We start from the raw sequence: 14,058 nt of genomic DNA, 5'->3' as shown, positions 1-14,058 counted from the left end.
GGTCGCTATGCGCATTTATATGTCATAGCTACTCATTTTCCTCACGAGGCTGAGTGGGCCCCGCAACATCCAGTCACGCGTTCTCGTGTTGACCCAGCACCTAAATGAGAAATATTGTGTCTCTTATCGGCCATCTGATGAGGGACAAACTACGGGATGGGCATGCTCCGACACAGACCACAAGCGCCTAGGGAAACAGTTGTTTCATTGCTACGAAAGAAAAACGTCGGTGAAACAGTTTACTTTTTTTTAATCTTTTAACTCAAAACCTTGGGAATTCTGAAAACTGTAGGATAAATTTGAGCAAGGTAAAACAACTTGTATGTTTTCAATATTGTATAAATTTGTTTATTTTTGTTTACTTGATTATTTTCATCAATTATTTATTGTTTATTAATATTTTAGAGTTTATTTTTTGTATAAAATATATTAGAAAAAGAAACGTAAAAATTCAATTCAAAAAGGATCATTTTGTTATAAAAATGCAAACTCATTTAAATATGTGATTATAGGAATCTATGAAGAGGTTGTTCTATGTCGCATGAGGATCGGTCACACTCGAGCCACCCACAGTTTTCTCTTCAAAAGAACCCTCCCGCCATCTTGCCGCTGTGGCGATCCTCTTACCGTTTTCCACATTTTGTCCTGTCATCTGCATGCCAACATCCGCGCCTCCCTACCTACCCCTCCGGTACTGTCTGACAGTCCGGAGGGCGTTGACTCCCTAATCAACTATCTGAAAGCTATTAATCTGTACCACTTAATTTAATCCACCCGAGTCGGCGCGAACGACCTACTTAACAAGTAGAGTTAAAGCGCCTTACCGAAAAAAAAGGAATCTCCATTTCTAATGCGAACCTTTGTTATTTGAGTCAACTATTAAATGAATTCACCAAAAGTCGAATTTTACTTTGAAATTCGGTTCTCAAAATTTGAAATTCGCGCCACTCTTATGAGCACAACATGGCGGTTTGTTTTTTGTTTACATTTTTTTAAGGATACGCTTTTATAACACATGAGGTATAGGGTACCCTCCCTCCACTACTTGAGCTGCAATTTACCTACTACTGAATCATTTGGACCGTTTTATTTCAATACTAAAATTCGACTGCATTGGACTAAAAACAGAGTGGAGCAGAGAGCATAGCGCAGAGAGCATAGAGCATAGCGCATAGAGCATAGGTCATCAAGCAGGTAGAGTTGAGTGATGATAGAGGGAAGCGACAAACCGCATAGAACTGAGATGAAAAAGCTCTTAGCTTTCCGCTTTACTTTGTTATTAGCCTTGATTAAATAAATATAAAATAATAAAAACTCCAATATATATTTTCAAAAAACCAATAAATAAGCTAGTTAAAAAAACAGCTAAGCTGAGAAAACGAAAAAACCATATCACAATACCACTCTTAACAAATGCAAACAAAATAGTTAAAAAAAAAAAGCTCCCAAAATTAATTTGGTTGGATGGAAAAGTCCCTTTAATGGTTCTGCCCTATATTACTGCTTGAAGAAGAAATTAAAGCTAAAAGAAATTACCTAGTTTTTAAAGCTTAAGAAGGAAAAGAAGATAGGTAGGGTGGTTTGGGGTAATTTTGAGACAAGTCCAATTTGAGACACCAACTTTGAAGGTCTCAAATGACATGCTTCAAAACTTCGGAAGCAGTTTCATGAAAGATTGAGTTCGATTTCTTGTTAGGTTATTTTGAAATCGGACTACTTCAATTAGTTTGTAGATCTGAAACCTTCAATGTCGGTGTCTCAGAATTGCACTGTCTCGGAATCTCAAAGTGACCCCCAAATCAACCTATTTAGAACATAGAAAGTATTTTTAAAAGAAAATACTAATAAGGGTTTGTTTAGGACAAAGTATTTAGGAAAGAAGATACTTTACTTGCTTAAAAAAAGTTCCACAGGTAGTCAATCCTTGCCGATTTTTTACTCGAGGACATCAGAATGATTGATTTTATCTTCAAGACAATTTAGCAGTTTCAAGATGATTCCATAATGATGAGATTAATTAATTAACGAGAAGTTTATTAATTACAATTCACAATTAATTTTCTTTCTGAATAAAGTCCTGTAAGTACTAATGTACTTTTAGAGAGATCATCCTTAATGACGAGAATTCGCGATATGAAGGGTTGAGAAAAGGAAGAGGTTAGATTTAATAATAGTTGGCGGGAAATTTGACCTCCCTTGGGATTTGATTGTTTTCGACTGCCCACACCGAGCCGCTGGTACCCTTCTGAAGAACATGGATCAGTGCCTGCCCTACGGACTGGGCCCTGAAATTAAACAGTAAAGTCAAAATAAATGATAGAGATTGAAAAAAGAAGACCTCCGTTGTACGGTTTGGCTGCTAACTTGAACTATTCCAGGAGTTCAGGACACAAGTTTTATAAAAGATCAAAAATGTTCGCGTCACTACTATCACGTCACGGGAGCTCATGGACGGTCAGAAAAATGTAGTTCAAAGTTTTCCCATAATCATCATCATTGTTTAACAGCCATAAGGTCACGGCTGGTCCAGTGGTAACCCGCTTTGTCTGTGTGTGTGTCTGTCTGTCTGTCTGTCTGTAAACAAAATATCTCGAGAACGGTAAGAGCTAGAGAGTTGAAATTTGATATGTAGCTGTCAAATGTGACAAGGATGCGACAGCCCCCCTTTAAAAAAAAAAAAAAAAAAAAAAAAAAAAACCTTACACCCCTTGTTATCAAGGACAAAAGTTGTAGTCTTTCCTTTGTCTAATAGAATAGAATAGAATACTGTCTAACCTTCTTAGGCCCTAACAGCCTGTTAGCTTAACAGCCATGTTAAAGCCTATACAAATCAGATGGAACTTAACAGGCTGTTAGTTTAACAGACCTTCTAAGGACTGAAAAAATGTTGTTTGAATCCACCCATGGACGGTCAGAAAAATGTAGTTCAAAGTTTTCCCATAATCATCATCATTGGTTAACAGCCATAAGGCTGGTTTACTGCAGTATACCATGTTTCCCTGTCTTCTGCCTTCCTCTTGAGATCATCCATTATTTGTTTGATGTAGTCCAGTGGTGGACCACAAGACAGCCACACCATTATAAAAAATAAGGCTGGTTTACTGCAGTATACCCTGTTTCCCTGTCTTCTGCCTTCCTCTTGAGATCATAGTAGGTTGTGACGCTCATATTCTCCATTATTTGTTTAATGTAGTCCAGTGGTGGACCACAAGACAGCCACACGTCACGTGAGCTCACGTAAGTGAGAACCTTGCCACTTAAAAGTCCTAAAAAACTTTTAATATTGATAATGGACTCTTAGGTGGAAGGTAACCACTATGTGAGATTGTGAGGGTAATGCCAGAGGCGTTCTCTACCACCTAACCCTTAGGGCTCGATTAATATGTGATCAAATTCTCAAATAAGTAAGGATAAAATTTCATACCTCGGCGGGGATCGAACCCACGCCCTCCTGTTTACCAGGCGAGCGTCTTGACCACTACGCCACCGAGTAAGGTACTTAAAAAAAAAGATTGTACCTCGGTAGCGCTTTCGCATTACTTCAAGACACATTCTTTTGCATCCATGCCTATCCAAAAGGGGTAGCCAGGTACTTACGACTGGAAGTTCTGTGAGGCAAAGTCCCGTTTGAACAAGGCCTCGTATTTGTCACTGAGTAGCGCGGCCCGCATGTCTTCTGGCGTGGTGGATGTTTGTGTAGATGTGACGTCAGACTTTACGCAGTTGTTTTTTTCGTCCGCTAGGTAGCGCCAGTATGCAAGTACGCTTGCGGAGGAGCAGAAAGAAATACACAGAAACGTATGCGCACAAACACATAAATGCGTTGCTTGCGAGGGAGCATTGCTCGGGACATTTGATGTGACGTCTTCGCCTACGGGAGCGTAATGCCGTGACGTCAAAGTTCACGATTTACCGGTATTTTCTAAATCGATTTATCTCGGGATTTAGAAGTCGTAGGAGAAAAAGAAAAATTCCGTTGGTCCTCATTTTTCCTGCTCTATGACTTTGAAACATCACCCAGGTAAGCGCAACTGATCTATTGTCGCTTCATCCTCTTGTCGTCGCTTCCCTCTCCCTATTCGATACTCTGTGCGCTCAGCTCTCTTCTCCACTCTGTCTTTAACCTCAAGGTGTGTCCACACTTAGGTGACGGCTCTCTATCGATCGCCGATTGATGTGATTTTATTGTGAATCGACGTCGATCGACATTCGGTCGACCATGTTTGGACAGACCTTCAGAGCTCACTTACCTTAGCACCAAACTTAAGAAGTTCCTCACAGTAGGCCCGGCCGATTCCTGCAGCCCCTCCGGTAACAAGGGCCACTTTGCCCTTCAAATCCATCACCATGGCAACGCAATGTCAACTTTACAATCCAGACGCGAGACGTCTTAAATCATTGGAGCAGAAGCACTTGGGTCAAACCAGATGGTGTGAATACCTAGAAATAAAAGGAATTTAACAACCTCCATGGCCGAGTGGGTATCACACTAGGCTTGCACGCCGCGCTGGAGGTACCAGGTTCGATTTCCGGCGGGGTCAAAGTATTTTTGGGCTATCTATACCTATAAAGAACCAGAAAAAAAGGAGAATGAACAAAGAATAAGCTTTGTGAGTTTGTACAGAAATACATACATAACATACATGATAAAATGATAGATAAAGTACCTATTTCAACTCTGTGTTTGGAGTTCGGGGTACACTAAGCCTGATGAGGACAATTGAGTATACCACGTATTTTAATTGAGTAGCGAACAATGACGGTATTAATACCAATGTAAAAATATTATTGAAGTATGGAAATTGACTCCAAAGGAGGCACTTGAATGCTGTGATATTCACAAAAAATGTGAAAAAGCTCTTCTTTACCACAAAGAATTAGTGATTTGAAATAAAAGGAATTTCAATTGTGTTGAGCATAAATGCTTGTCACAAATGTCGTTCTCCGAATGATAAACTATCCTAATTTCATTACATGACTAGTACTTGAACAATCAAACATGCCAGGCTGTTAGGATTATTGTTATAATTTCGTTTATTGTAAATGAGTGCGCCAATGCACTTTTTGGGTACTTTTACATCGGAATAGGACTCTACCTCGAAAAAAATTGTCATTTGGTTGAGCCCCATTCACCAAAAGTCGAATTTTACTATTTCAATAAAGGATGGCATTAAATGAAATTATTCCGGCATCGAAAATATCGAGTCAAGTTTAGAGATGTGCAAGGAGTGAGTGAGTTATAAAAAAGAACTACTCCTTTCAGTGAACTACTTAGTCAATGAGTCAGATACTAAAACAAGTAACTCACTTTTATAGGGAGTTAGGATCTCATCGACTGAGTAGTTCAATGAAAAGAGTCGTTCTTTGTAAATCACTCAATCTTTAAACATCTCTATTCAATTTACCTCCTTGCGATTTACTACTGAATCATTTGGACCGTTTTATTTCAATACTAAAATTCGACTGCATTGGGCTAAGAACAGAGTGGAGCAGAGAGCATAGCGCAGAGAGCGTAGCGCATAGAGGATAGCGCAGAGAGCATAGCGCATAGAGGATAGCGCAGAGAGCATAGCGCATAGAGGATAGCGCAGAGAGCGTAGCGCATAGAGGATAGCGCAGAGAGCATAGCGCATAGAGCATAGCGCAGAGAGCATAGCGCACAGAGCATAGCGCAGAGATCATAGCGCATAGAGCATAGCGCAGAGAGCATAGTGCATAGAGGTGTTTGTGCGCATACGTTTCTGCGCATTTCTTTCTGCTCCTCCGCAAGCGTACTTGCATACTGGCGCTACCTAGCGGACGAAAAAAAAAACAACTGCGTAAAGTCTGACGTGACATACCTATCTTTGAACTCTTTCATTTGAACGGAAAATAAAAATTGAATTTTAGACCTTTTAAAGTTATTTTTTCCGACTGGACTTTGACGTCATGGCATACGCTCCCGTAGGCGGTGACGTCACATCAAATGTCCCGAGCAAAGCTCCTTCGCAGGCAACACATTATAGTGTTTGTGCGCATACGTTTCTGCGCATTTCTTTCTGCTCCTCCACAAGCGTACTTGCATACTGGCGCTACCTAGCGGACGAAAAAAAACAACTGCGTAAAGTCTGACGTGACATATCTTTGAACTCTTTCATTTGAACGGAAAATAAAAATTGAATTTTAGACCTTTTAAAGTTATTTTTTTCCGAGTTTTGACCTCAGATTTGGATTATTGACAACTTTTTACGTAGGAATCGACCTTTTATTTATAATTTTTACCCATTTGCAACTGCTCCATTGATTCCGTTCTTAGCCAACCTAGGTAGCTTGGAGGGCAGCGTGTCTACTGTCTACTTTGTAAGTGCTAGGTTGCGCCCAGGGCGGATTTGTATCCTGTCTTCCTTCTCTCCTAGAGCTTGCAAAGCGGGCGTGCTACGTCCCAAGTTAACCAGGCTGGCCAAGGCAGACGTAATCCAGTTGCATTGGAATTAAAAAATAATAATAATAAACAAGATCATAATTAAAGTTGAAATAATCGAAGTTCCGTATAAAACAATAGAAAAAGGGCAAAATTTAGGTACAAAAGCACAAAATAGGGAATAAATACCCAATCGAATCTTTTGAAAGCTAGAGAATAATGCCGATTTTGGGGTTGAAATAATCGAGGTTCTATTGTACCTAAGGAATTAAAATAGGTACCTAGTTACTGAAAATATGGGTTTGTAGATCGCATTAGGTACAAAGGGAATTTTCTTAAAATCTTCACTACATCAAGCGTGCCGGGAGGTGCACGAACTTCATTTTCCTTTGACGGGCAGGGCGTAATGATTTATTGTTCTCAAAATTCTGGCTCATGAAAGCATGAAGGATCCAAATCCCAAGTAGGTAGGATCCTAATAGGTAAAGACCGTTTCCATGATGTCCCTATATACAGTAGAACCTCGATTATTTCAACTAATTGGGACCGAGGGTAGTTGATATACTTAATTAAAGTTGAAATAATCGAAGTTCCGTATAAAACAATAGAAAAAGGGCAAAATTTAGGTACAAAAGCACAAAATAGGGAATAAATATACCCTATCGAATCTTTTGAAAGCTAGAATAATGCCGATTTTGGGGTTGAAATAATCGAGGTTCTATTGTACCTAAAGAATTAAAATAGGTAGTTAGGTACTGAAAATATGGGTTTGTAGATCGCATTACAAAGGGAATTTTCCTAAAATCTTCACTACATCAAGCGTGCCGGGAGGTGCACGAACTTCATTTTCCTTTGACGGGCAGGGCGTAATGTTCTCAAAATTCTGGCTCATGAAAGCATGAAGGATCCAAATCCCAAGTATCCGCTTATTTCATCTTCCTTTGATGGGCGTTTGCCGGACAATCCAGGCTTATGGATCGAGGATCTAAATACCAAGTTTAGGTTTCATTTTCCTTTGGGGGGCTGTTTGTTGGAGCCAAAATTTTGGCTGATGGATCAAGAATCCAAATCCCAAGTAGTGGCTTCATTTTCCTTTGACGATCCGGGCTCGTTGATTTCGTTTGGCAATAAAAACGGACGAAAATCCCACCGATCACGTGAACCAAATGAGTCAAATCGGGTGGCACTTTCAGCCGTGCAAATCACCAAACGCCTGCATCTACCGATGACCCTGAGTAAGCGGTTACCATCCTGCATCAATATATTCTCTGTATAGTCCTGGGTATCTCACTAGGCTTGCACGCTAGAGGTACCGGGTTTGATTTCCGACGAGGTCGAAGTTTTGTTGGCATCGTGAGGACAATTGAGTAGATACCTACTTTAGTCGAGTAGTGAAAAGTGGAGGCATTACCAGAGTAAAAAAACCTAGAGGTCCTTTCAGCAAAGAATTTCTTAAGATTTCCGGGTGCGATTCCCGCTCAGGGGCGGATTTTATCCTGAACGAATAATGTTCGTTCTCGGAACGGCTGGCTTTCTCCTATCCTGTTTTCCTTCTCCCTTCGAATTTCGGGACGATAAGACCTTAGCAGTTATAGTTCTCTCTATCAAACCTCTTGAAAAATAGAGAGTAAAAAAGTTCTTGAAAATTTGACAACTTACTTCGTTCGTGCAAAAATCCTTTTTACTTTTTTCGAAATCACTACATAATTTTCACTGAAATAATAGTTATCTTCTTAGCCCCCAACAGCCTCTTAGCATCAAATTAACAGGCAGTTAGCTTAACTTTAACTGTATTTTATTATGTGACTTTTCTAGGGACTGAAAAAGTACGAGTGAAATCCACAATAGGTATTGCTATGGTGAGCACTAACGGTTAATTTTTGACAGTCGCTCTAAGAACGGCACCTCGCGAGGTATGCGAACTTGTTTACATGATTCAATGTCTGTCGCCCTCCTCAAACTGTCTGCTGTGCGGTATGCCATCTTGATAGGACGAGGGGAAGGTCCTCATTAAACAGTAATGGGAGTCATTAGGGGCAATTATTTTAATGCCAAGACATGAGACTTTCGTCGCCCTCCTCAAACTGTCTGCTGTGCGGTATGCCATCTTGATAGGACGAGGGGAAGGTCCTCATTAAACAGTAATGGGAGTCATTAGTGGCAATTAATTTAATGCCAAGACATGAGACTTTCCGTACTCGCGCTAAAAGAATTGTGATGAAAGAAGGAAATGAATTCTCAGTGTCAGCCTAATTAGCTAGGTTGGTAGCACGTCTGCCTTTTAAGCGCTAGGCCGCGGGTTCGATTCTCGCCCTGGGCCGGATTTTATCCTCGACGGATAATGTTCGGTATGGGAACGGCTGCGGATGGCTTTCTCCTATGCTGTCTACTCGCGCTAAAAGAATTGTGATGAAAGAAGGAAATGAATTCTCAGTGTCAGCCTAATTAGCTAGGTTGGTAGCACGTCTGCCTTTTACGCGCTAGGCCGCGGGTTTGATTCTCGCCCGGGCCGAATTTTATCCTCGACGGATAATGTTCGGTATGGGAACGGCTGCGGCTGGCTTTCTCCTATCCTGTCTACCTTCTCTCTTCGGTTTCGAGACGATAAGACCTTAGCAGTTACAGTTCCCTCTAACAAACCTCTTAAAAAAAAAAAAAATCCGAGTTTGTACCTACAAGCTTTTTGTCTAGAGGTTTAATAGAGGGAAATGTAGGTATAACTGCTAAGGGCTGATCGCGCTTTTCTGAATCCTTCTGCAGGGACTCTAAAGGTATGTCCACACGTAGTCGAACGGCCGTCGATCTATGTCTACTGACCCGTCCACACTGCCTGGATTACATAGATTCACCTCGTCGATCCACATCGATCGACACTTCGACAGCCGTCGACTATGTGTGGACATAACAAATTCTTTGATCGCCCTTAACGTGGTTGAAGTTAAGCAAGGTTTATATACTTATTTGTAAACTTTACCTATGAAATCTTATATTATAAGACCTTGTTTAGACTACGGGAGTAAAGGGACTTTTCAGTCTCATTCTGGCAGGATAAACAAGGTATATTCTATTCTATTCTATTAACTACCGATCGGTGGTTCTAGTTATGGCGAATGGACCTCCAGGGGAATCTGCATTTGAGACCATCGGAGTGAAAGGGTGTCAGGCTACTGTACCTAGGCAATTAAATTTCAATAATGAATTTTTTGGTCGTTTTTTTCCCTTATGCAATTATAGGTACATAGGTCCTAACTACTGGACGAATGAGTAGACTTAGGTACATAAATTTCAATAATGAATTTTTTGGTCGTTTTTTTCCCTTATGCAATTATAGGTACATAGGTCCTAACTACTGGACGAATGAGTAGACATATATGTATGTACATATTAGGTCAATTAGGTATTGGGTACTTACGTATTAGGTTACCTGGTAAACAGAGGAGAGCGCGGGTTCGATTCCAGCCGAAGCATTGATTTACCCAAATCTCGAATCCATTTTGTGTTATCACAGCTTCTACATTTTCACACTCAAAATTGACACTTTTAGCTTCAAATTTCGGATTCCATTACGATTTAAAACGCCAATTAACGAGGTACCTGGACTTCTTAACTTTGAATCACACACGTGTTAACAGAAATATTGAAAATACCGGCTCGGCTTTTGAATGTAAACATACCCTACGTTTTTCACGTGGTTAGTACGGCTGGGATGTTTTCATTTTTTAAATTAAACCATGCTAACTCGGTGGGCCAAAAATTTCAAATTTCGCGACCCAATTCGAGCTCTTGACGTTAGCGCATCTCCCGGCACGAATTCATCACATTTTATTAAAGTCAATATTATTGGATTAATATTATTATCACATTTTATTAAAGTCAATATTATTTCGGATCGAATTCACGTGGTTAGTACGGCTGGGATGTTTTCATTTTTTAAATTAAACCATGCTAACTCGGTGGGCCAAAAATTTCAAATTTCGCGACCTAATTCGAGCTCTTGACGTTAGCGCATCTCCCGGCACGAATTCATCACATTTTAATATTGGATTAATATTATTATCACATTTTATTAAAGTCAATAGATATTATTTCGAATCGATTTTTATGACCGACAAACACGTTAGGCGCGGTGGCGTAGTGTACGGAGCTGGTGTTAATTAGTTGTTCTGCCCTACCGAGAATCAAACCCGGGACTGACTGGCTCTGGCACTCAAGTTCAAAGTAGATCGCAAGACACTCTTCCCCTTCTCTTGTGGCCTGAACCAAGCCAGTTCTGAAAGAAAGTTGTAGTTGGGTCAGCCTCTTCAGTACCTGATGGTCAGGTGGATTTGTGTCGTGTTTTCCTTTCGAAATTCGAGACGATTTTCTCTCTTCTGAAGTTCATTTCCCCTTCAGCAACAACAACAACAACAACAACAACAACAACAACAACAACAACAACAACAACAACAACAACAACGACAACAACAACAACAACAACTACTACTACTTCTACTTACCAGATTCACGTCAACTTCAAGCTCCCAGAATCTATCATTGAATATCCCGGCATTGTTGATGACTATGTCCAGACCGCCTAACTTCTGCAGCGTGATCTGAAACGCCTCTGAAAACAACACACGTGCATTATTACCTTATTTTGAAAAAATAGCAATGTCCCTTGCTAAAGAAATATCATTTTCCCTTGCTAAAGAAATGGCATTTTCCCTTGCTAAATAGCAAAGGTTGAATGCGAAGGGCATCCACTTGTAAATTTTTGTAGCCAAAACCAAAAGTGAGCCCAAAGCAATTACCCCAAGGCTGATTGAGAGGCTGACGAAAAACGCCGACCCCGTCTGACCACGGGAAAAGACGAATTTATCTAGTCAACATGGTTTAACTCATACATGATCGAATTTGGGTGTTCTTTTACCTTCAAACTGTGGATAGTCAGTGACGTCACAAGGGCAGTAGATAGCTCTGTTAGGTCCGTATTTGGTCCGCCATTGTTCCGCTAAATCTTCCCCAACGGAATCGTTGATGTCACATATCGACACCTACATAGATTGGTAATAGAAAGTAGAAGTTGAAAGATAGGTAGATAATAATAGAAAGTGAAATCGGTAATAATCAAATAATCACAATCACCATTAGGAGAAGGAAATTGAAATATACTATTGTATGATGAGCACATTGCATAGTTATAAAGTATTTTCTGGCGTTTACACAAATATTCTATTTTTTTTTTATTGGTGTTGAAAAACATCTCTCCAAACTAGACTAGCAATCGTGCTTTAAGGGGCGTTTACACAAATATTCTATTTCTGGCGTTTACACAAATATTCTATTTTTTTTTTATTGGTGTTGAAAAACATCTCTCCAAACTAGACTAGCAATCGTGCTTTAAGGGGCGTATCTGAACCTGAAGCTAAAAACAGAGTGGATCCGAAGGCAGAGTTTTTTTTTGCTCTCAACTCTATGAGGTTTGAAATGGAGCAGTTGCAAATGGTTAAAAATTATAAATAAATGGTCGACTCCTATGTAAAAAGTTGTCAATAATCCAAATCTGAGGTCAAAACTCGGAAAAAATAACTTTAAAAGGTCTAAAAATTGTAAAATTCAATTTTTATTTTCCGTTCTAATGAAAGAGTTCAAAGATATGTGACGTCAGACTTTACGCAGTTGTTTTTTTCGTCCGCTAGGTAGCGCCAGTATGCAAGTACGCTTGCGGAGGAGCAGAAAGAAATACACAGAAACGTATGCGCACAAACACATAAATGCGTTGCTTGCGAGGGAGCATTGCTCGGGACATTTGATGTGACGTCTTCGCCTACGGGAGCGTAATGCCGTGACGTCAAAGTTCACGATTTACCGGTATTTTCTAAATCGATTTATCTCGGGATTTAGAAGTCGTAGGAGAAAAAGAAAAATTCCGTTGGTCCTCATTTTTCCTGCTCTATGACTTTGAAACATCACCCAGGTAAGCGCAACTGATCTATTGTCGCTTCATCCTCTTGTCGTCGCTTCCCTCTCCCTATTCGATACTCTGTGCGCTCAGCTCTCTTCTCCACTCTGTCTTTAACCTCAAGGTGTGTCCACACTTAGGTGACGGCTCTCTATCGATCGCCGATTGATGTGATTTTATTGTGAATCGACGTCGATCGACATTCGGTCGACCATGTTTGGACAGACCTTCAGAGCTCACTTACCTTAGCACCAAACTTAAGAAGTTCCTCACAGTAGGCCCGGCCGATTCCTGCAGCCCCTCCGGTAACAAGGGCCACTTTGCCCTTCAAATCCATCACCATGGCAACGCAATGTCAACTTTACAATCCAGACGCGAGACGTCTTAAATCATTGGAGCAGAAGCACTGGGGTCAAACTAGTTGAACCGGAAGTTATCTGGACATTTCACAGAGGACGTGTTTCGATGTTGATGGTGTGAATACCTAGAAATAAAAGGAATTTAACAACCTCCATGGCCGAGTGGGTATCACACTAGGCTTGCACGCCGCGCTGGAGGTACCAGGTTCGATTTCCGGCGGGGTCAAAGTATTTTTGGGCTATCTATACCTATAAAGAACCAGAAAAAAAGGAGAATGAACAAAGAATAAGCTTTGTGAGTTTGTACAGAAATACATACATAACATACATGATAAAATGATAGATAAAGTACCTATTTCAACTCTGTGTTTGGAGTTCGGGGTACACTAAGCCTGATGAGGACAATTGAGTATACCACGTATTTTAATTGAGTAGCGAACAATGACGGTATTAATACCAATGTAAAAATATTATTGAAATATGGAAATTGACTCCAAAGGAGGCACTTGAATGCTGTGATATTCACAAAAAATGTGAAAAAGCTCTTCTTTACCACAAAGAATTAGTGATTTGAAATAAAAGGAATTTCAATTGTGTTGAGCATAAATGCTTGTCACAAATGTCGTTCTCCGAATGATAAACTATCCTAATTTCATTACATGACTAGTACTTGAACAATCAAACATGCCAGGCTGTTAGGATTATTGTTATAATTTCGTTTATTGTAAATGTATAAATCCAGAAAGCATTAATAGATTATCGTAAAAACTGCTCGAAAAAGCATGTGTAAATTTATTATTTGAAAAAAATAAATTGTATTTATTCTTGCTATTGTAAATGTATAAATCCAGAAAGCATTAATAGATTATCGTAAAAACTGCTCGAAAAAGCATGTGTAAATTTATTATTTGAAAAAATAAATTGTATTTATTCTTGCATATTATGTTATTTAAGTATTTAAATGATTAAATACACCTACCAGTTTGTACTGTCTACTAAAAAGTAAAAAGTTTTTTCAAAAAATCACCACGAAAAATGAACTTCGGAAATTATTGCGAAAACAACAGGGCTGTAGCGCGCTTTTAGGGTTAGGTGTTGTCTGGTTGGAAAACTAGTGAATGTAAACTTTTTTACTGTCGTACATAGTTCAGTTTATGAGAGAAGTCAGTTGGGGGAAATACAAACAAATTATAATTTTCTTCGGGAACTTTTTTTAAAGAGGTTTGATAGGAGGAACTGTAACTGCTAAGGTCTTATCGTTCTGAAATCGAAGAGAGAAGGAGAATAGGATAGGAGAAAGCCAGCCGTTCCGAGAACGAACATTATCTGTTCAGGACAAAAACCACTCCGGGTGGGAA

General features: G+C 39.8%; 1 protein-coding gene across 1 annotated transcript; it reads right to left on the bottom strand.

The window, feature by feature from the left end:
- Nucleotides 1-272: 272 nt before the first annotated feature.
- LOC103510870 (15-hydroxyprostaglandin dehydrogenase [NAD(+)]-like) lies at nt 273-13,798 on the bottom strand. The gene is made up of 6 exons (XM_026824806.1): nt 13,680-13,798; nt 12,586-12,825; nt 11,310-11,433; nt 10,897-11,003; nt 3,598-3,713; nt 273-2,285 (listed from the first exon to the last, which is right to left on the bottom strand). The coding sequence occupies exons 2-6, from the start codon at nt 12,682-12,684 to the stop codon at nt 2,165-2,167; spliced, it is 567 nt and encodes a 188-aa protein (XP_026680607.1). The 5' UTR covers nt 12,685-12,825; nt 13,680-13,798; the 3' UTR covers nt 273-2,164.
- Between the last annotated feature and the right edge of the window lie 260 nt (nt 13,799-14,058).

The sequence above is a fragment of the Diaphorina citri genome, unplaced genomic scaffold (assembly GCF_000475195.1).
Source record: "Diaphorina citri unplaced genomic scaffold, Diaci psyllid genome assembly version 1.1 scaffold652, whole genome shotgun sequence".
NCBI classification, from domain to species: domain Eukaryota; kingdom Metazoa; phylum Arthropoda; class Insecta; order Hemiptera; family Psyllidae; genus Diaphorina; species Diaphorina citri.
Note: the sequence above shows the minus strand (reverse complement) of the source record. Positions and strands in the feature narration are given on the sequence as shown.

Coding starts and splice junctions, on each gene's coding strand:
- LOC103510870 (XM_026824806.1), bottom strand. CDS start 12,684: ATGGTGATGGATTTGAAGGGCAAAGTGGCCCTTGTTACCGGAGGGGCT. Junction 11,004..11,309: donor TGACTATCCACAGTTTGAAG/GTAAAAGAACAC, acceptor TGTTGTTTTCAG/AGGCGTTTCAGATCACGCTG. Junction 3,714..10,896: donor TTGAAGTTGACGTGAATCTG/GTAAGTAGAAGT, acceptor AACTGCGTAAAG/TCTGACGTCACATCTACACA.